The sequence below is a fragment of the Aedes albopictus genome, chromosome 2 (genome assembly GCF_035046485.1).
Source record: "Aedes albopictus strain Foshan chromosome 2, AalbF5, whole genome shotgun sequence".
Taxonomy (NCBI): Eukaryota; Metazoa; Arthropoda; class Insecta; order Diptera; family Culicidae; genus Aedes; species Aedes albopictus.
The window spans coordinates 390,975,801-391,003,456 of NC_085137.1; the positions used below are offsets into that span (position 1 = coordinate 390,975,801).

At 39.8% G+C, this 27,656-nt stretch overlaps 3 protein-coding genes across 9 annotated transcripts in view; 2 read left to right on the forward strand and 1 right to left on the reverse strand.

The window, feature by feature from the left end:
- Nucleotides 1-27,656, forward strand: part of LOC134288404 (uncharacterized) — a 250,015-nt gene that overhangs the window by 205,282 nt on the left and 17,077 nt on the right. The window lies entirely within an intron of this gene.
- The window catches only part of LOC109404937 (protein cycle), a 161,339-nt gene that overhangs the window by 54,382 nt on the left and 79,301 nt on the right, over nt 1-27,656 (forward strand). For 2 of the 7 annotated variants that reach the window (XM_062853202.1, XM_062853203.1), the window contains exon 3: nt 15,074-15,331. In XM_062853202.1, coding sequence (XP_062709186.1) covers nt 15,074-15,331 — 258 coding nt within the window. Of the gene's footprint in view, nt 1-1,731; nt 1,918-14,157; nt 14,619-15,073; nt 15,332-27,656 lie in introns of those variants that run through there. The other 5 variants (XM_062853200.1, XM_062853199.1, XM_062853198.1 and 2 more) reach the window with 5 other exon arrangements.
- LOC134288405 (uncharacterized) lies at nt 18,782-23,665 on the reverse strand. Its single transcript, XM_062853206.1, has 2 exons — nt 22,969-23,665; nt 18,782-22,908 (listed from the first exon to the last, which is right to left on the reverse strand). The coding sequence occupies exons 1-2, from the start codon at nt 23,608-23,610 to the stop codon at nt 22,609-22,611; spliced, it is 942 nt and encodes a 313-aa protein (XP_062709190.1). The 5' UTR covers nt 23,611-23,665; the 3' UTR covers nt 18,782-22,608.

Consider the following 27,656-nt stretch of genomic DNA (forward strand, 5'->3'; position numbering starts at 1 on the left):
GAGGAAACAGCGGAACACGTTTTGTTCGTGTGCTCACGTTTTCGCACAATGCGTGACCGCATGCTTGCCCAGAGGATGTGTAGGGATGAGTTTGACTGGAATGCCGTTTCAACGGCTATCACCCACATCGTCTTCGTAGATCACCCTTATAGCGATTAAGTGGCCCCGGAGAGGAAGTCCTGGTTGCATTGCTGTCGTGGCGTCGGTCTACAGGGTTGGGTCCGAGTCCTCGGTTGGGAAGGGGTTCCCGGTAAGGGCCGGGGAAGGTGGAGATCCTACTGTTAGCAACCTTTTGGTGCAGCTGATAGGGCCTAAAGGGTAGTGATACCCTTGCCTAGCAGGTCATACCTAGCAGATCTGGTTGCACGAAGGCATCAGTTCTTGATGTCTGCAAAACCGTTGGGCGCGGGCGTGGGGTTGACCCTGCCCGCTTTCCGAGGACAAAGGGAGTGGTGAGGACCACTTGGGAAACTGGCTAAGCGCCAGCATGCTACCGTGATGGACTCTCCAGAGCGAGTCATCGATGTTCGTTGCTGCAGGCTACGCAGCTAACCTTGAGGGTGCGATGTGCACTGGCCCCTCTCTGAAGCAATACCTTCTTCGTCTCTTCAGAAGGGTTTGGTGACCATAGGAATGTTGTTAAGCGGGTCGAGGGGAGAGTAGTTTTTGCTTTTACTTTTGTTGTAGAAGACGGCCTTAACCCCACACTACCCGGACCTTCCTGTTCGGGTGTCTGTTGAGCAGATTTTCCCATCACATAAGAGTCACGACAGTGCATTTTTTGGTTGCACACAAGTTACTTTGACTTCTAACACAATGCTAGAAGTAAATCGCAGTAACTTCTACACAATAAAAATTTCCACTGTCGTGACTCTTATATGACATGTGTGATGCGTGGGCAGTCTTTGCCATCTACTGACCCGTGGAAGTATATGATAGAATCTTGTGAGGACCAGAGCTATCTTGGACAATGTGAGTCAACATGTTACAGCCCACCTCGAAGAATGGCAGAGTTCGAAACTCTTACGCAGTTTCACACACCGTCCATCGTTTTTTTATGGTTAAGCAATACTACTTTCAAGATAACTTGGTTCAAATTCCGATCGAGTCAATGAGTGGATTGGATATTCTTTGTGGTAGTCTATTGTATTCAATATATGATTCTACAAATTCGAAAAGAAAAGTACATCAATTCATGTGGAATAAATATAAAAACAGGCAGGCTATAAATATAAAAAACAGGCAGGCTCTGTCGCAGACCAGAGAAACGAAGCCTAGGAAAAAGCTGTAGATCCATAGACTGTGCCAATTCAAAGAGTTAGAGCATTTCCCACTGTCATGAACAACGCGAAAAAATCTCACATCGCATCACACGTTAGTCCTGTGGCGGCGGTGGCACCGGTGTACCGCTATGTGGGTGGTAAAATGTCATAACAGGATTTTCTTCTTATTGGTGACGTTAACTGCCCCCCTCTGGTCGGCCTTACCCACCCTTAACCCATGTTGAGGGCTCCCTCTTCCTCACTCACCTGAATAGTTCATTCGACCGACGGGGATGATGGTTCATTTGAATTTTCCCATTTCCTGTTTCCCATCGTAGGTAGGTCGGTACCTACCTTCGTACACGACTCGCAATTTCCACGCAGTAGTGGCCAGGTGAACGAAAGCAGGGAATATTTACCGGGTACACTCGCCCGAATCGGCACAGTTTGTCGCGAGAAACCGCCGCGAAAGGATGTGAGCGAGCGTTAAGGACAGGAACGTCGTTAGTCCTTCATCGGTGGTGGCAGTGGTTGTGGAAACTTCAAAAGGATTGATCAGTTGTGTAATTGGTGCGCGTTGACTGGTTGTGGATTAAGTCTGGATTACAGTGTGCGATACATCTGGATGCCCAAAGGCAAAGGTCAACAAAGAAAAGTGTGCTTGCTGCATTATTGTGTGGATAATTGTGGGAAAAAAGACCGGAGCTAAACATAGAGTGCGACGAGTCGTGACGAACGTGTAATTTGATCCAGTTACAGTCAAGTGGTGGTGTATAGATTGCGTAATCTAATTAGGAAGCCTTGCAGGAAATCAGCTGAATGACGTATCAGTGGGCAATTTTCAACTACTGTCTAGGAGAAAGTTATTTTTTATGTGCTCGAACTAGCAGAACCAGATAAATATTTTCTATTTCACTGTGATCATAGCAAAAATAATAGCCAGCGTTGGTTTGCTCGATTTTTTATAATGAAAACCCCTACTTATGCTAACATATACACATTTAAGCATATCACTAATATAAACATATCAAACTTTAGAGGATCGAATTGGTAAAAAAAGAATTTTAAAAATTACTCTGGATTTCTTAGAACCTTGGACTCAATATTACTGTGGATATTGTGAAGAACATAACAGAGAAAACATTACAACATTACATTCTTTTATATCTATAAAATAAATGTTACCTAATCTATTATTTCTTCTTAAATTTTGAATCTCAGATTTTGATTAACCCGTTTTATAATAGTCATTCGATTTGTATTGCAGAAAGCATTAAAGTATACAAAGTAACATGCCGTTTTGAGTTTGAAACAAATTGTTTAGTTCAGATATCAATGTTGTTTTAGATTTCAATAAATAAAAACTTTGCACTACAAAAAAAATATGAATTTCGCGAGACTTCGGATAAGAATCGAACCTAATCGAGCGTTTGTTCACCAAGGAGGGTCGGGCTAAAACAGCGTCTGTACTGGCATTCAGCGGCTGAATATCAAATGCTTCTCTACCGGAAGCTATACCGAAGATAGCAGCCTCATCACAGTAGATAGGAGACCGTAGGCCAACAACCTTTTGTCCTTGAATCTCAACAAACCAATGGAGACAGTTCACGAACTAATTTAATGACATTGACTTGTAGCAACTTGCCAGCCAGGCGTGGCACATGATGATCGAAATATAACACTAAGTTTATTGGCCTGAATAGGGGAACGTTAGCTTCCGTCGAGCGTCCAGATATTGGCGGAGCTTATCAAATAAGAGTCAATCTGACCAGCTGTAAGACATTTGATCAAAACGCCATTTGGTCGGACAGATATTTGCTCCGAAGTTTGTTTGAAGATATTATACGACATTCGGACATTCAAATGGATATTTAGTCGAACATGAGTTTGAATGAACATAGATTGCCGGTTTCATGTGTATTTTTTACTAGATGCCTTGTTAAAGGGTGGCCCAATTAAATTGCATCACGGACAATAGTGTAACCAAAATCAAAATTTCTCATTACTCAACCGATTCCGATGAAATTTGGACGGCATCATCTACACATAATAAACTATTGCTGATTTAAAAATCAGCCTTTTTGATGCATGCAACCAAAAGTTATACACAAATTTCCGTGTTGCAATTTGGTTGGAACACCCTTCAATCGTTGTATAGGGCACTGCACGTCGCGGTTGCTAAGGAAATTTTTGACTAGTTTCTTGTGGAAGTTCAACAAAAGTTCCCTTGCGGAACCTTTGAGAAATTTGTTGTGAAAATCCTCCAAAAGTGGAATTTCTTTCGGGGTTTCTCCCGGAGTTCTTTTTAGAGGTGCTTTTAAAAATTAGAAATCCTGTTCGAGTTCCGCTTGAGAAAATTCTTGGAGTTTCTGCATGCAACTGACCAGTTGTTTCTTGTTGGAATAATTCAAGTGTTTCTGGAGAAATCCCTAGATATTATTCTTGAAATAATGCCCTAGAATGAATTCCAGAAGAAAACCCATGTTAGACTCCTGTAGGAAATCCAAGTAGGAATCCTCAAAAGAATCTGCATTAATTCATAAAAGGCATTCGCGGAGAAATCCCCATAGGGAATTCCAGATGAAATGCCGAGGATGTCTAGGAGGTATCAAGATATAATTCAACAATGAATCGTATATAAAAAAATGAGGAAGAAGAAACTCTTTATAAACTAATGTTATCGAGGAATAATCATAACACGTGTTATGTTCAACAGCGGCCAACACTAAGTTAGTTTTTGTGTGAGCCGATCAACGATTACTTTGTGTCAAATCATATTCAAATTCCGGGAGTACAACTTGAGAATCAAGATCCCAGATAGCTGATGCGTAAGCGCATGGGTATTCTGCAAGAGACTGACGGATTCGGTTACGGGTCGGTCCAGGAGCTTTTTCGCAACTGCCACACGATATACAAAGGCGAAACACGGACAACATACGAAACATTAAGAGGTCCAGTGGAGAATTTTCCGTTTGACGAAAAGTTTTCACCGACTGAAGCTGAAACTGAACTCACACCAAGGTTAACATAAGACAGACAGACGAATGAAAGACAACGAAAAATGTATATTGGATCTTTCTCGACGAAATGTATTTTTTTTTTTTCACAAAAAAAGCATTAGTGAATGAATTAGTAAACTGTCAAGTAAAAGAACTGCTAGAGGTGTTGGAACTCTTGTGCCCTGCTTAACCTTCCGTAACTCGCGCGGTTGACTACCTGCGTCAACACCACGCTAATGCTGAGTACAAAAAGCGAGATTTTTTCAACGTGTTGTACAAAATACAACAGCGCGATCGCTCGTGGGTTAATTAAAACATAATATTATACAAGAATATTGGGTTTCTCATTAATGTTTAGAGTTCTGTGATAATTTGAGAATCCACTGAATCATCATTTCCAAGCGAAATTTCACACTAATCAAACTTATTTTGTTTACCTGTCGTGCACCCGACGCCCCTATCGTGAACTCAACCGAACTTGTGTATGCCAGTCGCTGCGAAGTCGTGTGCGAAATTCGACTGTGATGATAATGAATTTCGGCCGAGTCTAAATGGGTGCAAATGTCGCAATACATGGCTTGATCTAACATATGGCTTCATATTCATTCAAGCTAACGAAATATATTTTAAACTAGCTGTATCCGGCAAACTTTGTCTTGCCTACTGCGCTGTTTGACGTGCAAAACGTATAAAAAATCGATTTCCAAAAACTTTTTATTTCTCAATGTTTTTTGGCTCATAAACCTTCCTTGGGCGAAAACGAACAGAACAAAGCAAATATGGACGTCCCGTTCGTCAAAAAAGTACCGAACAGGCAATTCAGGATTGAGTGTGTATATAATTTTAAACTACATTCATTTTGAACATGATTAAAAAAAACTTCTTATTTATTCGGTATCCGATCATTTGGCCGAAAAGGTCGTTTGGCCGTTTGTGCGTGTGCAAAATCTGGATAACATTCTAGCTGCCAATATAATCATCAGATATATTTCCGTCTTTCAATCATGGGGATTTGTTTTGTCAAAAAAATCTTTCTTTGAATCATATGATATTATTTTGATTTATACTGATATATAGGAAACAGATCACTTCATCATTCCTTTTTCGCCAAAACAGCGTTCGGCCAAATGGCGTTCGGTCATATAATCCGGAGCCTATTTATTCTACAATTCTAATTCATGCTACTTGTATTTTTCAATGAAAAAGTTTTGTTTCCCGTAACATTTCAACCGGCACCCCTTATTTTACTTTGAATGGATTATTTTAAATCATCTCTGGTGCAAAAAACTGTGAAAAATCTTAAAACACTTTTAAATTTCATTTCAATGAAATGCATGTAAAATGGCAACACTTCCGAAACGATTAAATTTACGATTTACGATTTGATCTACAATGTACAGCATCGGATAATAAAAATAAACCAAAGCCGTTTCCCATACAAACTTGTCTACTTTAGATTGCCATACCTAAAATATTTCCCAACCGATTGTTTTCATTTTTTCTGAGACGAACTACAAAACATTTAAATTTTTGAAAACTATTGAAAAAGTTCAGTGATAATTATTAATGTAAGAGTTACAGATAGGTTGAATTTTGACAATAAAAACGCACAAAGACATTTGTTTATAGCAAATGTTAATAGCAAAAACTGCTGAAGTCAAATCTTGTTGGTCTCTTCCGTATATTTTTTCGCCAACACACAAGAAACATAACTAACTGTAACTTTTATGAATTTCAAATAACTCAACGTACATATGTACAGATGGGTAAATTATTGGTTAAATTGGGAAAAATCCACAGCTCAGGTGAGATTTGATCTCACGACCCCTCGACTTCTTCGATTTTTTTTAATACGACTCGGGGAAAATTGGTACCAACCGTTTGGGTAACAATTCTCTGTGTGGTGGAAAGGCTAGTTGTTGGTTCAGAGCATGTTATTGTTATAGTTTTTTTTGAATATTGTATCCTTGTATTATTTATTTAAATGTCTATGTGTATAATAAATGTTGGTCTCCACAGTTTTGTGTTTGAGTTATGTTTATTTTATACTTAGTCTTAAACTAATGGCACAAATTTCCCGAATGGAGGAGAACGTGCCTCTAGAGCCGACCTACTGATAGTCTTAAACTACTGTGTCTTTTCATTCATTTATTCATTTATTTGTTTATTTTGTTCTGTTTATATAGGGTGACAAAGTGTATTATAATTATAATTATGTAATAAGGGTCGTGAGTTCAAATCTCACCTGAGCTATGGATTTTTTCCAATTTAACCAATGATTTACCCATCTGTGCATATGTACGTTGAGTTATGGGTCATTCCACGCCAAGTGACCGACCGCTTGCAATCGACCATCACGGATTTGAACCAAATTTGGCTGAAACATTTGTTTAGATGGAAAAAGAAAAAAATCCAAATTTTGGTGCCGATCGGATCACCCCTCGGCCCCGTGGCAGCACCCCTCGTTTTGGCCGATATGAAAATTATCCTCTCTTTCTTTTATTTTTATCATTGAAACGATTGCACCTACACATTTTCGACCTTCGGCTTTTTTAAAGGAAATCGTTCAGGGAATCCAGAAAAAATATTATTTTTTTGGTACAGTGTTGCCAGATATCATATTTTTCAATTTTAAAACTAAAAATCGATTTTTCTCAAAATACGTATATTTTGATTTTAAAAATTTTGATTCCATCGTGTTTATCAGACGTTTTTCTATCGAAAAAGCTTAACTCCCCAAAGTAATTTGCGTCGTTCCTGAGATATAGCGTTTTTAAGAAAAAATATTCATTTTTTTCATATAAAGAATCATATAAAATCAGGTGCAGTTTATGAATTCCGTAAAAAAACATTGTTCGATGCCATATAATCACGTTTTGTGCTGATTTGAACAATATCGAGTATAAAAAGGATTAAAAAAATTGTGACAGTGTTGCCAGTTTACCTTTTTTACTATACCATGAAACCTAACCTTCAAGTGTTTGACAATGTACAGGTTATTCTGAAAATGCGCACCATGTGTGTTGCAAGATGTGTGAACAGGATAAAAACAATACACATCTTCTCTAACGACCCTGCTGTTGACCTTTTCTTCACAGACAAACAGACGTAACACACTAGGTGAAACGTCTAACGCTTAGAAAAATGATGTGCGCACCTCTGGTTGTGAAAGCTACAACTATAAAGGTTTAAAAAGATCGTTAAAACCGTGGTCGTTGGATTTTTTTTTCCAATGTTACGTCTGTTTGTCTGTGTTTTCTTGTTTATGGTCCTATCTGACAAAATGACCCGATAATTGACAGTTATTGTTGGTTTGATAGTTAGCAATAAAAAAATGGTTTATTGGAAAAGATGAGGATAAATTGTTAAAATATAAAATGTATCTATTGTGAAATGCATTTCAATTGTCATTTTATTCATTTCAACGATGTTGTAGATGGAAGTGTTGCCACACATGTCATTTTTATTGTAAACATCTAATTTACACAAAAGCTTTCGTAAATAGATAGCACCAAATAAAAATAAATGATTTCTGTTTTTATACATAACGAGCACATTTGGCAACACTGCATGAGTATGAGCATAGATGGCAACACAATTCATAATTGCTACTCCATGGTTAATCGCAGCGAACGGTTGTCGCTTTAGTTTGTGTGTTTGCTTATCAGCGACGACAGCAGCCACTTCGATCACTCACCAGCATTCTTCACCATTCGCCATTCATTCATTCGCTTGCGATCAAAACTGCGACGAACGGCAACGAATATCCATGTCAAGCAACTTGCGCATGGCTTTCCACTGGTGAAGGGGTTACGTGCTTGATCACGACAATCCGTTTGCTGCATCTTTCTCGATTCGATTCAGCAAAAAGGAGTGAATATGAATGGAGTGAGGCGAATATTCCGATCCTTAATATGATACTATACATTGTCGATCTGGGAGTCATCTATAATTGATCGAACAATCGATTTGATTTATCGGAATTAACATTCGCGTACAACCGATCTCTTTTCCATGCAAAAAAAGCCTAAGAAAAGTAGGCTCTAGGGAGCAAACGCCACTAATCCATTTCACTCAGAAATTTTTGTTCATTCTTCGCCACGAAGAACAAACAAAAACTCATACCATATGCAATCACATCAATAGACAACACAATACCCAACACTGTTCTTCACTTCTCTGCCTGGGTCAATAAAAGACATGATCTATTATTCGGCAATCCAGTAAGAGTAAACGCAATACCCGCATCTATTGTTTGCGTTTCCGCTAAATACTAGCATACTTGGCAACACTGCCGTAAAAATCAATCAAAAGATATTTTTACAGGGATTTTTATAAGGAGTTGGGCCTTCGAATATAAACTAAAAATACTGAAGTCTGAGCTACCAGTTGCGCGACGATGCGTAGTATCTAATTATCTAATTCCAAAGGATATCATACTTTATATTTTATCATATTCCATATTATCAGGTTCAGCTTCTGAAATTAGCTGTGGGTCATTGAATGTAGTTATATCGAAATTACATTCTCAGCACTGTTGCTTATAAATACACTCATCAAATGTTTTCCTGAATATATTTTACGTCGATGTTGCCAAATGTACTAAACCTAAATAAAAAAAATACTTTTGGCTTGTTAATTAGATTTTATACTAATGTTCTAGTAAAATTAAGATTTCTACAATAAATATTACATATTTGGCAGCACTTCTGTTCAGATAATGTTAAAATATATGAAATTTGTTTAAAATTGATGATCTCAATCTCAGATACATTTTTTTAGTTCAACAGGTTATGCTAGTCCATTACGATAGACTCATAATTGATGAACTGGCAACACTGTCACATTTTTTTAATCCTTTTTATACTCGATATTGTTCAAATCAGCACAAAACGTGATTATATGGCATCGAACAATGTTTTTTTACGGAATTTATAAACTGCACCTGATTTTATATGATACTTTATATGAAAAAAAAGAATATTTTTTCTTAAAAACGCTATATCTCAGGAACGACGCAAATTACTTTGGGGAGTTAAGCTTTTTCGATAGAAAAACGTCTGATAAACACGATGGAATCAAAATTTTTAAAATCAAAATATACGTATTTTGAGAAAAATCGATTTTTAGTTTTAAAATTGAAAAATATGATATCTGGCAACACTGTACCAAAAAAATAATATTTTTTCTGGATTCCCTGAACGATTTCCTTTAAAAAAGCCGAAGGTCGAAAATGTGTAGGTGCAATCGTTTCAATGATAAAAATAAAAGAAAGAGAGGATAATTTTCATATCGGCCAAAACGAGGGGTGCTGCCACGGGCCGAGGGGTGATCCGATCGGCACCAAAATTTGGATTTTTTCTTTTTCCATCTAAACAAATGTTTCAACCAAATTTGGTTCAAATCCGTGATGGTCGGTTGCAAGTTTTCACATTTTCTCGGTCACTTCATATGGAATGACCCTTATTTGAAACTCATAATTGACCACACGGATTGGTATTACCGAAAATTTGCACTTTGAGTGAGTTGTAACTTTTATATTATGTAAACTTCCGCGCCATCAAGCAGCTGAAACTGCACCGCGCTCACGCTATATACGACGAGCGAGGTTTTTTGGTAGTGTTGTACTGCTGCACGCGCGCTAAAGGGTTAATAGTTATCACTGAACTTTCTTTCAAAAGATTTTAAAAATTGAAATGTTTTGTAGTTTGACACAGAAAAATGAAAAAAAATCGGTTGAGAAATAACTGAGCTATGGTAATCTAAAGTTGACAAGCCCTCCCTAGGCATTTCACCTAGTGACGCCAATAAAAAACGGCTTTGGTGCATTTTTATTGTCTGATACTGTAGTTACAAAATGAAATGAAATACAAAATGAAATCCGTTATTTTGAGATTCTAAAGGAAAATATTCGGTTATATGAAAGTCTTGGCTTTTTTTATTTTTCTTGTGTTTTTCTGCTAACATATAAATGGTATTGCAGGAATTTAACGGCTACACAGTTTTCAATACGGAAAACGTATACTTTTCCATCTAATATATGACTCGCCACACAATCTGAGGCTCACCGCTTTCCCTAAAATGCAACGTCATTCATGGACGCTCCCTAACATAGAAAACAATTTGGTTCGAGAATTCCCAGCTTGTGGCAAGTGTTCCTAAGAGCACATTTGGTGTTCTGGACCATTTGGAAATATTCTGTTTTTGAAAATATTTCTTTGGAGAACAAAAGCTTTCAGAAAGAATACGTTATGATTCAAATTGCGTTCGCCATATTTTTTCCCTGAAAATTGAGCTATTTTGCCAGATAATCCAGTCATTTTTGCTGGATAATGGTCCCTCATATAGTTGGGCCACCGATTTATTGAATGCCTAGATAGTTGAGTCCGTCTCACGTACATCCTATACTTTGAAGGATACTATCTTGGGCTAAGTAGTTCAGAAGCACAAAAGCCTGTTATGGGGCTGTCCATTAATTACGTAAGGGTTTATGGGGGAGGGGGGAGTGTCTGTGTTTGAAAAATCTAACGAGCCATACAAACATTTTTGGGTTCTCTTACAAAAGGGAGGGGGGGGGGTTTGTCGAAAAATAGTAAAAATTTTCTTACGTAATAAATGGAATGATCTTTGTATATCTCGCGTTCTGGGCCATTTCGTATGTTACTCTCTTTGTAAAAGCATCTTAGAAGAACATTCGAGACATACATTCATTTAAGAAATTCGCCCACAAAGTTGTGCTTGTGTTTTTTAAAGCGTCAAATATCTTCTGTGTAGTTCCTTCGGAAATTTCTTTTGAAGTAAAAAGGCAATCCCTTCGGCAATTTGTGAAAAATTAGCATATTCACAAATAAAAAAAACCTTTGACAATTACTCTGAAAATTTCTTCAGCAATTCCTCTGTGAATTCCATAAGCATTTTTTTCTGAACTCTTTCTGCATTATTATTTGAAATTTCTTTGGAAATATTCCTTTGGAAACTGTCTCAGCTATTGTGTCGAAAATTTAGTAAATTTTTCAAGATTTTCTCAGGAAATCCGTTAGAAGCTTCTTTGAAAATTACTGAGGCAAATCTTTTAAGAAATTGTTAGGCAAATCCTTTGGAAACTTCTTCAATAAATTTTTGGCAATATTTCAACAATTTTCAGAGAGAATTAACGAAGAAACTGCTGAAGCAATCACCAAAGGAAACTGGACAGTTTTTCTGGATCGTGTCACAAGAGACGCTAGAGCAACCAAGAACATACATAATACAAGTTAATTTCTACACCTGTGATTATGGTGTGCTTAGTGTAAAATTACCTCAATTTTCCTAAAATCCTGTTGGAAAGGTGTTAAGGTTCGATTTCACCGATAGCTTAGGGTCTAAACTGCAGAGTGTAATCGATCAATATTATGAGTCTCGATTGAATATTATGACTGATCCCCCTTTTAATGGTGTGTAATAAAATAATAATTATCTGACACGTTTTATCATTGAATATACTAGAATTCCGAGTAAATAGAGGCTTCCAAGTAGAATTTTATTTTTCACATGTATAATGTGTGTGTAATCCTCGAGGGATTACTACTGTGTTCCTATTTCTGTGTATCCTTGGTTGTGAAGCACCTATTCTAGCTATTAACTTATTATAAAAAAGCTTCATTTTTTACAATGGAATAGTCCATTTATCGTTTCCAGAGGTCTCCAGTTAGCCTAGTGGTTAAGGCTGGATCGCCAATCCGGAGATGGCGGGTTCGATTACCGTTTCGGTCGGGAAAATTTTCTCGACTCCGTGGGCATAGTGTATGTACAAATTCATACAATGACAGGCAAAGGAAGCCCTTCAATTAATAACTGTGGAAGTGCTCTAAAAACACTAAGTTGAAGAGAAGCAGGCCAAGCTCCAATGCGAACGTCGAGCCATAAATAAGAAGAAGAAGAAGAAGAAGAAGAAGAATTTAAAAGTGATTTGCCTACTTTAAGGCGTGTATGGTAAACTTTATAATTTAATTTTGCCTATTTCGTCGAATTATTAGCCTTAGAAAAACACAACTAAAACAATATTTTTTTTTGGTTTTTCGAGTTTATCTTTAAGTTTACATTTATTGAACAACATTCTGTCACATAGTTTTATAGAGATTCACCCAGTACTGGTTTTGCACAAATTCTTTTGGAAATATTCAAATTGCTACTAATTTTATCCGCAATAATTTTAAAATTATCAATTTGAACTCGGATTACGGTACACCTGAAATACGGCAGCGCAAGTCTAACTTACTGCACTGTTGTTTCAAATACGTGCGAAATAAATCGTCGAATGCAATAAAAAAGCAAGTACTAGTTAAAATCGTTTGATTTTTTAATCAAACAGGTCAAAATAGAAATTTGATGGATATTGTGCTCTAATTCTGCTGTTATGCGTTGTTATGCTTACAAGTGGGATATCATTCCTTTTATTGTTCGCAGGTCGAATACATTCAATTCGGTTTCAATTGCTCAAATGTCGTAAATGGAGGATAACGTGCTTCTCTGGAGCCACATTTCTGATAATAGTATATATGCGGTATGCATGAAATAATTTCAAAAATTTCAGAAAACTATTTCATGTGTTTGGCATTGCCATGCATATTGAAAACAATCCGAATAATGACGTGTAAGTGTTGCTTGCCGGTAGTTTAAGGGCACATAATAACTTAATTTTATTACTAACTTTTAGTGTTGCCACCCATAACCTTTGGTTGGTATGATACACTTTGATTGATAAGTAATCACAACGCTTGAAAGAACATGAATACGTTCACGGCGTTTTGTTTAGAAGTCAGGCTTATAGCTGACATCTTTGGATTGAATGCAGTTCGTTCGTTCGTTTGATTGTGTTATTACGACTTTTTACACAAGAAAAGTGAGTTCGTACCGGAATCGGGATCGCATGCTTTTATAAGTATTATCAAGAAAAATTGTCGTTACCAACCAATCAACTAGTGGGAGTGTGACGATTGATTCTCCAATTTCACTAACACAAGGAACAGTGGAGGTGGTGCTTGATTCGTCGCGATGATTCTGAGCTGCCGACTGGAAGTTGGCGGCACGTTCTGTTGTGAAAGCAACGCACAATCCGCACAATAATTCAGTAGTAGTGTGAGGCAAGTACAATGATACAACACTATGCCCAGGGAGTCGAGAAAATTTTCACGACCGGAATGGGAATCCAACCCGCCGTGTCCGGATTGGCGATCCATAGCCACAACCACTAGGCTAACTGGCGACCCCTTCAATGTTTGTTCTCTTGTGACCATGTCCCATAAACTTCAACCCTTTGGAGACAGATGGGGCACATTAGTCCAGCGTGAAAACTGACCTTTACAAACGTGTTCTAGACCAGCGAGGTTGCATCCAGAAAGGTTAAAATGCCGTCTCCAAAGGGTTAAAGGGTTTTGTCTGGGTGAAATCCATCAACAGATAAAAATTAGAACCTTCACGTGAAGGTCAGGCAATTAAAGTGCTCTATTGCTGATATATGAATTTTGGTAGACTAAAGTGGGCTGGACACATACAACGAACGTCTAAAAAACTTGTTATTCGTTGTAAAACTCCTACGCTTGTTTCCCTTTAAGGGTTTTAAAATTTATTATTAAAAAGTGTACTTTTTAAGACGAGCTTAGTTTTATTAATTTCTTTATAACACTAGTTTATATAAGAATAATGATAGAATACTAAAACTAATTTTATTTTAATTTTCCCCGATGAAAGATTTTCTACCCTCCAGAATCCTTTTCAATACGATTAAGGCTAACTTATAACGAAATAAAAAAAGAGGTTCATGAAAGTTCGATAATAATCGTGTTTCAGCACACCGTGCGTCGTTCATCTAATGTTGCCAATATGCTATGCGTCGTCAGCCACCGGTTGTTGTGCAGCTAATTACAGATCCCGCCAATTGTACTTATCTCAGCTTTTGCATCTAGTGAATCGAGTGAATCAAAACAAACCTGTTTGAATATCCTCCAAGTGATGGGTGCTATTGTTCAGTGAACTGAAATGTGCGACGGTTTAGTAGTGCGAGTAGATCATAGGAATTCAAAAAGCACCCCGGTGAAAGCATGGTGGCGAGAAACTTCTCGCTGCAAGATCTGCCCTACAACCATTTGCTGCAAGTACCGGAAGAAGAGCGTGAATTTCTAACGTTAGAAGAGCTGAAGCCGCATCAGTTGACCGAACTTGGAGTGTCCGTATCGTGTTCGCCGGTGCAGCAGTCGCCACTGGTTCCGGTGGTTAGCGGTGAGATCACCAATCCCGTCATCAGTACCGGCGGATTGCTTCAGAATTATCATCACCATAACGTCTTCTATGATATCGGTGCATCACGATCACCCACCAAGTAATAATAATCACGACTCGGTTCTGCTGGATGTAATCGTAGAAAATAGAAGCGTGGAGATCTTGGAAGCCGTTTGCTAGTGGATTCCAAAGTCTCTGCGAATAATATACGATGCTTTTTAAAACGAAATGAACGTTTTCAGTATCTAAGTATCTCGGGAACTCAAAATGGTCAATGAAGAAGATAAGTGGGAATCCAACGAGACTTAGATATCTAAAGGATCATATCTTTTTTGAAAGCAGTATAATATTAATTATTCACGTAACTATCGCTTGATTATCTGATTACACATTTTACGTTGCATCATCATAGCTATTTATCTTGTAATAAATGTTCATGTTGTTGATTATACTTTGCTTGTAGTGTTCGTGTTGGTATTCGCTGTTGTTGATGAACTCGATTTCCAAAAAAACTATCATTCAGTTTGTTTCTCATTCTCTTCTCTTTCCGAACAGTGCGAATACCGCTGGAAATGACCATTTGACGGCGACTACCGTCTCAACGGTCACCGTACCCAGCGCGGCCCTGTTGGATTCTATGCATGCGAGTATGGCCGCCGTGTCGAATCTCAACAGCCATCAACAGACTCTACCGGTGGGTGGAGCCGAGACCCTGCATATGGGAGTTGACCACGGTGGCCACCACCATCACGATGACGGTGATGGTATGGGGAACGGAGCAGCTGACCGGAGGAAGCGAAAATTTTCATACAAGTGAGTGTGGAATCATGGTTAAAAATGCACTCTTGGGGAAAAATGGTTTAACATGAAAATGGTCGGGTTTTCTTGCTTGTTTTTGAGTTATTTTGTTCCCAACCATAGCACTCGTTCGTATCTGCGAAAGAAACTACCTCATCATTAAATGTCAGTCTTCAAAAATGTATTATCTCATAAATTTATAAAAGTTTGCACTCTGCGGTGCACAAGAGGAACCCCTTGGTGGAGCTCTGATCTGGCTAAGCTCAGGAAACAATGTAGAAAGAATTGGAACAGACGACGTTCTGCTGGATCTGAGGCTTTCAGGTCGGCTCGCAAGGCCTACCAGAAAGCTTTTCGGTCTGCTGAACGATCCGGCTGGAAAAACCTTTGTACAAATGTTTCCAGTCTGAGTGAAGCCAGTCGGTTGAACAAAATCCTTGCAACATCTAAGGATTTTCAAGTGAACGAACTTCGTTTGCCAAATGGGGATTTCTCTTCCTCTGATGAGGAAGTTTTGGATTGTTTATTCAGTACACACTTCCCCGGATGTGCTTCGGCTCGGACTATCATAACTCTAGAATCGATTGAATGGGCACTAAATAGCTTTGCTCGTTTCCAATCTCCTGGGGCAGATGGAATTTATCCTATTTTGCTTCAGAGGGGATTTGATCATTTCAAACATGTTTTGAAACAACTTGAAAATTTTATGGTACAAGCTACATATAATGTACCATTACTGGTCCAAAAATCAGCTGTTTTGGTGTACGCAGTCTCAAGTTATGAAACAAATTGTGTGACCAAATTATGACCGTATCACCCTTTAGTTGGGGGTTGGTGTCGCCAATATGGCCTTTCGGTAAATCCGAGTAAAACATCTATTGTTCTTTTTACGGAAAAGCGAAACCGTAATGGTGTTCGACCTTTACGTCTCGTTGAATCTGAATTCAATATAACTAAACAGGTTAAGTACGATGGAGTCATTCTTGATTCCAAGCTTTTCTGAACACCTTGTTTAGTTAAGAATCAAGAAAGCTTGTATGGCCTTCGGGCAATGCCGGCGAACCTTTGGTACAACTTGGGTCTAAAACCCAAGTATATCAAATGGATTTACACAGCTGTTGTTCGTCCAATATTGGCCTATGGATGTCTTGTGTGGTGGCAAAAGGGCGAAGTGAGAACGGTCTAATCAAAGTTAGGCCATCTCCAAAGGATGTGCTTAATGGCGATTTTAGAAGCATTTAAAAATGCAGCTCCTATCCTTTCCCATGTTAAAAAAAATTGTTTTCACGCACAGCGCAATTCTCTCAGAGAGCCTCCGTCAAGGCGAATATGCCACCGCAAGCGAAAAATAGGCAACAAAGAAGGCACGGCAACAACGCTTTGTTTTTTCGTTTGCAGATAATGACAAAATCGCTCCCGAGTTTGTTGACAACAAAAACGGTAGGAATATTTGTCTCGTTCTAAATATTCACATCGTGATTTTCGCATTGTTTTACAACTGAAACTCAACTCTGAGGTTTGCAAGAGTCTTATTTCGTCCAAATGCTTATGAATTCGATAATGTGGGTCGAAAATTCTAGCAGAAAGGCCGGAATATCAGCACATGCACGGCAAGCGATGTTTGTTTTGTTGCTCTCATCGCCTGACATGCGTTTGTTGCGGAGCGCCTTTGTTACCAACATGCACCGCTTAGGACAAAGCGTTTGTTTTTTGGCGTGATCCGTTTTTCGTACCCTGCCCAGGCCCACTATACATTCATCTCAAACAAGAAGCACTTTCTTGCACTTACCGCCTATGGGTACTCGGTTTACTAGAGGAAACTCCTGTGAACCGCAGTTCAACACACACCTCGTTGTTTCCACTTTTGGTGAATTGGACCAACGTTGTCCTTGCTCCAAGTGATACAATTGCTGGTAATTTTCCATATAGGACATTTTCTACGAAATTCCCTTCTCAGGAAGAGTGGACATCTGGTTATCTGCACAGAAAAAAATGTAATTAAAATTCAGCGAGAAATGCACATGAAGGGAATGCTAGAGTTAGTGCACTTTTACATGAGATATAATGTAAAATTACAGTATCATCGTGTAAATTTCCGCCAACCATCGCGTAAACCATCATGGACTTCAACCGGTTACGTGACTATTAGCGGAAATTTACACGAACGTAACGTAATTTTACATGATATCTAATGTAAATATGCACTAACTCTAGCATTCCCCTTATATGCATGATTTTTCGCTGAATTTTACATGATATTTTTTCTGTGTGTGTCTATGGATAGTAGTCTAAGAAACGTAATACTACATATCATAGCCCTCACGACAGATTCTGACGAATCAATCAAAGGGTTCAATATTTTCTCTAACTTTTAAATGCCAAACCTCTTCTTAGTGCAATTCTTTGAAGTCGAGTTCACCAAATTGTTCAACCCTTGCAATTCCCTCCGGCAGGCGGTAAAACGAAACCCTACCGAATCAAAAGCACCTATTCCAAACCGATTCTTTTCCCCTAATGAATTCTCCAGCGACGACGTGCCGGCAACTGTGGTTTTAACCCTTTTCCAGGGGTTGGAGCCGTTGGAAGTGAAAAGAGCGAAGAGTAAGGTATTGTAGCAACTTGTTGGTTTTCTTAACACTTTCAATTGTGTGTTGGAAAACTTTGATTTCTTAAGATTGCAAACGAAGTTGTTTCTGCTCTAGCTGTGTCGGTTCATTACTATGATTTCTCGTCTTCAAACGCGTAGGTAAATACAGGCAGAAGGAAAATTCTCTGTTGCATAAATGATTCTTAAATACCACTATGGCAAAATAGGTTTCTCCATGAAATTTAGTGCAATTTTAGTTTGGGCGTGCAGCGTATTCTTTTTGCACTTCCACTCGAGCAACAGTTTCGTTTGTCACAATGCACTTTCCGTTATACCTTTGGGTGGGTAAATATGCAAAGTAAATCTAATTACATAATTTAGCTTGATTGATGTTTCCCAGTGGTATGGTCAATTTTTGACACTGACTGAATGAATTGCAAATTTGGGATAATAGATGATGTCAGATCATCACTGATACAAATCGTCAAACATCATCGAGACAAGGCTGCTGAGTATAACCATGTATTAACCATGTTCATGAGAGTATCTTGAAGTCTCATGGGGTGGTAGGTGTTTCATAGGGTTTTCATGGGGCCTCAGGAAGGTTTTTAATAGGGATCCTTTGAGTTTTAAGTATATACGCTGTCCCGTTGGACCATTTTTGCCGTTCACGATTAAGCAACGTCCCGATGCAGCGTTTCTACAGCACCAGCTTGAAACCTTTTCTGTTTGGTGCTCATCAAATCGAATGTCACTAAATGTATCTAAGTGCTCTGTCATATCATTCGGCCGTAAGAAGTCCATTCTCCACTTCGACTACGCTTTGGAAGGTGTTCGGTTGAAACGCGAATCGACAGTCAAGGATCTCGGAGTTCTCTCTCTCTCTCTCTCTCTCGTTTGTCGGGTGAAGATCACTGCGTCCAGATTTTAGAACTATTGTGATATACCCTTTTGCTGTGAGGTACGCAAGTTATCTCAGTAACATATTTGTCACTGAGATACCTTGGTATCGACTGAACTCAAGACCATCTATTATTGATGAATAGAGATCCTGAGTTACAGTATGTGACTCCCCCATTCTGGCGAGACTAGCTTTATGAAGCCAACCACGTCCTTGGGAGGTAAGATCCATATGTCAGCAGGCCCTAAAAAGGGCTTGATGAGAACTTTGAACCTACGTTGAGTGAGTGCTCTGCAATAGCAGAGGATGTGTTCTGATGTTTCCATCTCCTCATCACAGAAGCGGCAATTTGAGGTTTGGATTGCTCCGATCTTTTGTAGATGGTATCTGCAGGGGCAGTGTCCAGTTATTAGACCGGTGTAGATGTTGAGATCCCTTTTGTTGAGACCTAATAGTTGTTGGGTTTTCTTGGGGTTTATCGTTACGAGCCTTTTAGATTGGCTCGTATGGGGAAGTGCATTCCAGTTTGATGTGATTTGACTGACCATATATTTGTTCAGTTCCATTTTTACAGAGCAGTCTGAGATCCCGCAGAAGGGCTCAGGGCCAATGAACCTTTCATTAGATCCATTTCTGGCTAGCTCATCAGCAATCTCGTTTCCCTCTAGACCCGTATGTCCTGGGATCCAATATAGGTAGACTCGATTGCGTATGGATAAGTTTTTCAAAGCCAGAATGCATTCCCACACTAGCTTTGAGTTACAAATGTAGTTATTAAGCGACTTAAGTGCCGCTTGGCTGTCAGAGAAAATACATATTTTTGCAAACCTATACTTTCTCCTCAGGCATAATAACACGCATTCTAATATTGCATATATTTCCGCCTGAAATACTGTGGGCCACTGTCCTAAGTGGACAGAGATTTTTGTTCTAGGGCCATAGATTCCGGAGCCTGTCAGATTATTCATTTTCGAACCATCTGTGAAGAAATTTTTAGAGCCTGTTGGAACGCTGGGTCCACCTCCTTCCCACTCCTGGCGGGAAGGAATGAGCACATCGTAAGGTAAGTCATAATTGACTACCGTTTCCATCCAGTCACAACAAATTCCTATTGCGGGATTTATGGCAAATTCATTTAATATGCTGAGGTGACCCGTAAGGTCTCCCGACAGCAGCGTTTTTGTTCTCTTTAACCTTAGAGCACTTTTTTCCGCTTCCAGCTTTATGAATTGATCTAACCGGGGCAGGTGAAGCATTGCGTCTAGGGCCAAAGTGGGTGTACTACGAACTGCACCAGTGATCGCTATGCAAGCGGTGCGTTGGATTTTGTTGAGCTTCACCCTTGCAGCAGCCTCATTAGTTTTAGGCCACCAGACAAGGGAAGCGTAAGTAGTCCTGGGACGAACAATGGTTTTATATATCCACATGATCATACTTGGTTTTAGGCCCCATCTTTTACCCAGGGTTTTTGAACAAACCCAAAGTGTATTGAGACCTTTCTGCAAAACTGATTGGAGATGAGAGTTCCAATTCAGTTTTGCGTCGAGTATGACACCTAGATATTTTACTTCGCTTGAATAAACTAGTTGTGTATGATTCAAGAAAAGGGGTTTCAGTTGGACCTTCCTCCGTTTGGTGAAAGGGATAATGGAAGTTTTTGTAGGATTTATGCCTAGTTGTTCCTCATGACACCAGGAAAATGTGTGATTTAGGGCAGATTGCATTCTTTCCACGATAACACTTTCGAATTTGCCTCGTACAATAATGACAACGTCATCAGCATATCCAACCACTTCGAAGCCTCTTCTCTCTAAGCTGTCTAGAAGCTCATCCACCACCAGTGACCACAACAAAGGAGAAAGCACTCCGCCTTGCGGACATCCCCTTGTTGCTTTAACAGTAATGTATGAACCGCTAAGCTCAGAGGAGATTTTTCGATTAGCTAGCATAGCATGTACCCAGGTAACAATGCATGGGTCGAATTTTCTCCTCAACATTGCTGACCCTATAGACGAATAAGAAGCGTTATCGAATGCGCCCTCAATATCAAGAAATGCTACAAGAGCAATTTCTTTTGCATTGAGTGTTTTTTCGATCTTTTGAACTACCGTATGTAGTGCCGAGATCGTAGATTTTCCACTTTGATAAGCGAATTGGTTTTTTGACAAAGGCATTGCTTTCATAAATTTGTGATTTATGTACTCGCATAGTACCTTTTCCATAATTTTGAGCATTACAGAGGATAAACTTATCGGCCTGAATGCTTTGGGGTTGGTTTTATCCCTCTTTCCTGCCTTCGGAATGAAGACAGCCCGGATTTGACGCCAATCGTTGGGTATATGCCCCAAAATCAGACTCGCCCTAAAAATCTCAACCAAGGGTGGAACCAGTGTTTTCTCCTCTTTTTGGATCAACGCTGGGAATATTCCATCCATGCCAGGAGACTTAAATGGCTCGAAAGATCTCACAGCCCTCTCAACCCTGGCCCGAGTGAAAGCTTCCTTTGCAACCTTTATTGCGTCTTTTTTAGATCCAGAAACCCATGATTGGATCTCTTGTGGATCTGAGACAGCAATTCCAGTGTCTTGGTCGCCGATGCTCGACTCAGGGATTGAATCAGGGAAGTGGATCTTTAACAATTCGCTCAGTGTATCGCTAGGCTCTACAGTGAGCGAACCATCCGTCTTTCGGAGGCTACCCACACCATTGGAGTGGTCTTTTGAAAGAGTTTTTTGGAGTCTGGCCACTACGGGTGTATTCTCTATGCTTTCACACATTAGAATCCACGATTTCCGTTTGGCTGACCTTATTTCTTTGTTGTAGTTCGTCAGGGCCTTTCTGTATAGGCTCCAATCGCCGGTTCGCTTGGCACGATTGAATTCCCTACGCGCAGTTTTCCTAAGCTTCTCAAGAGTTTTATTCCACCATGGAACGTCTCTGCTCGAACTAATTGATTTAGTTGGACAGCTCTCTTGGTAGGCATTAAGGATTTTGTTTTTAATGGATTTGGACGCATCTTCCAATTGTGTAATGGACTTGATGTGACTTTCTATGATGTACTCTTCAGATTGTAGGATAGCTGAGTAGGATTCCCAATCAGTTTTCTTAGGATCTTTAAACGTTTTTTCTATCGTTAGACCCCCTTCCCATTCGAAGATGATGTGTTTGTGGTCTGACATTGATATTTCTTCAGAAACATGCCAGTTTTTTATTTTATCAGAGATAGACCGACTACATAGAGTCAAGTCCAAAACTTCCTGACGAATGAGGTTTTCAAACGTGGGCTTGTCACCAACATTACAAATGTCAATGTTCTTGGAAGAGAGAAACTGTAACAGGTACTCACCTCTGGTGTTTATATTTGTACTTCCCCATACGGTGTGATGTGCATTTGCGTCACACCCTATGACGAAGGGGATGTTGTGTCGGTGGCTGTAGGCTACGAGCGCAGCTATTTCTGGAGGAGGGATTTCGTCCACGTCACCTGGGAAGTATGCCGAGACCATCAAGATCTCTCTACTCCCTCTAGCGGAAGGTACCTCCATCCTGACAGCTACGATGTCCCTTTTTATGAATTCTGAAATTGGAAAGTATTTACAGTTGTTATGTAATAAAATAGCCGCTCTAGGAGAAAGCTGGCTGTCATCATATACCAACTTACATGAGTGTTGTGGAATACCTTGTATTCTGGATTTATTGACCCATGGCTCTTGAATGAGGGCCACGGTTAGATTCTCTTTGGTGAACCTCCGACAGAGCACACCCGTGGCGCTCTCAGCATGGTGGAGGTTCACTTGCAGAACTTTAGTCGCCATTTCCGGGGTTACCGCTTTTTTCCGGACGACGACTATCCGGCTTTGGATGTTGCGGATCATCAGGGTGTCGTTTGGTGTTACAGTTTGAGTTGTTTCTCTTCCCTGTAGCGACCTGGCCCGCCAGTTTCGCCTCTGTGGTCAAACTGTCGCTTTTTGCACTCCCTTTGCCCTGTTTAGATACCTTTGGTTTGGTACCACTAGAGCAGGGAGTCGCATGTAAGCTTCGAGCTTTTCCTTTAGAGGCGGACTGACTAGCCTTTATGGTGCTTTTGGGGTGAGATTTACTAACCTCGCCCGAACCGGAGGCTTCCTCAGATTTCTCTTGGGTCGGCCTTCCAGTTAGCTGAACCTTGCCCGAACAGGAGGCCTCCTCAGATTGCTCTTGGGTCGGCCTTCCAGTCGGATTGGCGGTATCGGCAGTCGGTTGATCTGTAATCTTCCTTAGTTGGATTTCACCAAATCGGTAGTTGAGGGTGTATTTGGACTTCTTCAACTTTTCCATCGACGCACCCTCTACTGTGAAGATCCATTCGACATGAATGTCTTTCAGAATGGATCGTTTCACAATACGCCAATTAGTTGTTGTGATGTCATTTTGGCTTTCTATGAGAGCCTTTATTCGGTCGTCGTCATAGCTGGAGCTTTGTGGGAAGAATGCTCGGATCATCTCTGGACGTGGAATCGCCACTTCGTCCATTGCCATCAGCTCTGCACCTTCCCAGGGTTTCATGGATGGGGATATTCTCTTTAACCACTCAGCAGTCTCTTGATCCTTACAGATTAGATCCATGTAACCGGACTTGTAGATGAGGTTGTTGAATTTGGGTTTCATTGGCTCGTTTCGTTGTTGAACTACTCTGAGCAGGAGTGCTTCTTGTAGAAGGTCTAGCTGGGCTGTAGTGAGTTGGACGGTGGGAAAGTCTTTGGGTATTATCCCGACCTTCACGCTTTTGGCCATATCACTGTAGCTGATACCAGCTGTTTTCCTCATGGGTGGGTTTTGTTGTCCAGACACGTTTTTCTGAGGCGCGCTGTTTGTGGACTGTTGGGCGTGCTCTGTCGGATCCAGATGGTGCTTCACCCTTTTTTGTTTGGGGTCCTCTGTGGCGGATTTTTCTAGGTCGTTCCTCGAGCGTTTTGAGGAAGTGAGCTCGCTCTCCTTATTCAGGATTATGGACAAGACCTCATTCCGGTCTTTTCCCTTCTCCCGGAGAGTTCTAAGCTGCTTCCTCTGCGAACGTGTGAGTGTGGGGAATTTCTTACTCGGAGCCCCCTTGGCTTCCGTAGAACCCGGAGTTCTGCTTGACTCTAAACTGACATTTAAAGACCATGTCGCTTACGTCGTCGCCAAGGCATCGTCGCAGCTTGGCTTCCTCTTTCGCTTTGCCGAAAAATTTAAGGACATCTACTGCTTGAAGTCGCTATACTGTTCAATTGTACGCCCCATCCTGGAATACTCGGCAGTAGTCTGGGCTCCTTACTACAACAATGAAATAAACCGCATCGAAAGAGTACAGCGCAAATTCATTCGTTTTGCGCTACGCCATCTCAGGTGGAGGAGTCCGCTAAATTTGCCTAGCTATGAAAGCCGCTGTCAATTCATTAACTTGGAACCTCTCAGTGCTAGACGCAATGTAACCAAAGTCTGCTTTGTAGGAGATCTTCTGCAAGGCAACATAGACTGCCCTGATCTTCTAGGAATGCTGCATATAAACACACGCCGCCGTAGTCTAAGATCTCACCCGTTCCTCAATCTTCCACCTGCAAACACCAATTACAGCCTACATGAGCCGGTTCGTGATATGTCCCGTTTGTTCAATACTTGTTATTTTGTATTTGATGTTTCCCAGTGGTATGGTCAATTTTTGACATTGACTGAATGAATTGCAAATTTGGGATAATAGATGATATCAGATCATCACTGATACAAATCGTCAAACATCATCGAGGCAAGGCTGCTGAGTATTACCATGTATTAACCATGTTCATGAGAGTATCTTGAAGTCTTATGGGGTGGTAGGTGTTTCATAGGGTTTTCATGGGGCCTCAGGAAGGTTTTTAACAGGGATCCTTCGAGTTTTAAGTAAATACGCTGTCCCGTTGGACCATTTTTGCCGTTCATCAAAACTGCATCACTAGAACAATTTTTGAAATAATCCGTAGATAGAATTGAGCTTGAGCTTGAGCTTGATTGACCGCCCGCAGTTGCTACTCCTGTATCGCCAGATCAGCTACACTCACACAAGGAACCAATGAGATAGCTGCTTGGGACTAACAGGAATCTTCAGTGTGTGAGCGTTGGTGGTCTTGTATTTTTAGGCGAAAATGGCGCCTGCTGCATAAGGTTGCAGGCATTGGCGTAACTAGAGGGGGGCCTGGGGGGCCAGGCCCCCCCCCAGGAATTTTTCATGACTTTATGTATAGAAATTAGAAAAATCTGAGAGCCACTGTCTTAATGATAAACATAGATCCATAAAAGACATTGATTTGGCATAATATGCGTTTGAATTGATAGTTATTGGAGACTATTCTTAACTTGTCACATTTTACAAGATCGTTGTCCAAAATGGACTATGTGATTGACTCTATTAGTTTAGTTTGGAAATATGATACCAGAAATATGAATTATAATTACATATATAAATAGCAATTCTTTGTACGACTTCTTTTTTAAATCACCGAATAATGAAATCTTAAGTTTTCAAAGGAATTCTGTTTTGGGTATCCCAAAGAAGTTCTGAAATTTCTAGCAGCATCACAGAATAATATTGTAAAATGCTTGGTTAAATGCTTCCTTGTGGAATTCAAGTATCATGTGGAAGAAAACTCTATTAGAATTTGAAATGGAATACAGCAGAAGTTTTTGGAGCCCAGAGAAAATAGATGTCACATTATAAAAGGCCCATATAGCTGAAGCGTAAGCGCAAGTGCATTCATTGAAACCATGCTGAAGATGATTTCTAGTCGATAACTATAAATTTCATTGACTTTCTTGGGCATCGGGTATTTGCGTGTCTATCAAAGAATTCAAAAATTCAAATGTTCATTGAGGAAGTTATAATATTTTCCAACGTTCTCATTAAACTCTTCAGGCGTTATCTTAGTTTAGACGTTACGCCAAAAAGAAGAGAGGGTTGGATTGATCAGCGAATAAAATATTAACAGCCTCAGCAAATTGATACTAACTACCTTTTACAACTAAACGTAACACGATGAAATTGGAAATAATAACATTATATTCTTGAAAAGCATTACTGCACTCTTCAGCATTCACGCTGTTGTATTTTGTACATTACGTTAAAAAAAACCCTCACCTATCCTATATAAATCAGTGTAGTGCTGGTAGCGGTGATCAATTTCTGGTTTTTTCCATATGAACCTTGTGAATGACTTTAGCTGAAAATCAGAACGAACCGAAAGGGTGCCCATCGAACTTTTTGAGATGTAATTATCCCATATAAGCTTGAGGTGTCCTAGTAAGAATCTCTGCTGGGAATCCATGGAGAAATTCTTGATGAATTTCTTGGAAGTATTTTCGGAGAAAAATTCTGGAATTCCCCTGGAGGAATTCCTCGACAGCTCCTGGGAGAATTCCGAAAGAATCTTCTCTGGATGAATTCCTGAAGGATTACCTGGAGAAATGTCCGAAAGCGCTTCTAGCATGTAAGTACTTATATATTTAAAGTTAGTTACAGTGACTGTGTAAGAATCATAGGATATATTTCCGAAAGAATCGCAGGACTACTTTATGAAGAAACTACTGTGCAGGAACTGCAGGGAGTATTCTGGAAGAAATTCATGGATGGATTCCTGAATAAATCTGTGGATGAACTCCTTAAATATTTCCCGGAGATAATTTTGAAACAATACCTGGATGACTTTTTGGAGAATTTCCTTTCTACTGTATTCCTGAAAAATAATATTGAAGAATTCCAATACAAATCGCTGGAGCAATTCCTCTAGAAATCCTTTAAGAAATTCAGCAAACCTTCAGATAATCCTGGGAAAAAATCTTGGGTGATTCCCTGGAGAAGATGATTGACGGGTTTCTGAAATTTTTGAACCAACCCCTGAATACATTTTTGAAAAGATCCCGAGAGGAATTTCTGAAGGAATCCTTACAGGAATTCCCGAAGTAATCCTTGACGGAATTCTTGGAAAACCCCCTAGAGGAATTCCTGTAGGTATGCCTGGAGTAAAAACTGTAGGAATCCCTGGAGGAATTTCTGAAAGTTTGCCTCGAGGAAACCCTGGATGAATTCCTGGAGGAATCCTAAGTAACCGTATCAGGAATCCCTGTAAGAATTACTAGAAAAAAATCTGGATGGATCCTTTGAGGAATTTCTGGACGAATTCCTGAAAGAATCCCTAGAGAAATTCTTTGAGAAATCACAGAAGGAATTCTTGGAGAAATCCCTGAAGCAATTCCTTGATGAATCTCTGGAGGAAATCCTGGAGAATCTTCTGGACAAATCCCTGAAGGAATTTTTGAAGGAATAATTGAAGGATTTCTTGAAGGCATCCCTGGAGAAATTTCTGGACGAATACCTTGGAAATTCATCCTATCTAGGAATATCTAGGAATTCATCCTAGATGAATTTCTGATGAAACCTTTAGAGTAATTCTGGGAGAGACCTCTAGAAAAATTCTCGGAGTATTCCCCTGGAGGAATTCCCGAATGAACTCCTATAATAATCCCTGGAAGAATTCCTGTATTAATCCGTGGAGGAATTCCTGGAGGAATTCATGCAGGAATATCTGGAGGAATCCCTGGAAGAATTCCTTGAGAAATTCCTTGAGGACTCCCTGGAGAAATTCCTGTATGAATTCCTGGAGCAAACCCTGGAAGATATCCTGAAGGAATCCTTGGATAAATTTCTGGAAAATACCCTTGAGGAATTCTAGGAGGACTCTCTGGAGAAATTTCAGAAGAATCCTTTTGGGGAATTCCAGAAGAAATCTTGAGAGATATTTGTACAGAAATTCTTGGAAGAATCCCTTCAGGAATACTTGGAAAAATCCCTAAAGAATTTTTTT

What these genes read in the sequence shown, in the direction of transcription:
- LOC134288405 (XM_062853206.1), bottom strand. Translation starts at nt 23,610, where the DNA reads ATGAGGAAAACAGCTGGTATCAGCTACAGTGATATGGCCAAAAGCGTG. An exon ending in AGGCCTCCTGTTCGGGCAAG is followed by an intron (nt 22,909 to 22,968) that starts GTTCAGCTAACT and finishes GGTTCGGGCGAG; the next exon opens with GTTAGTAAATCTCACCCCAA.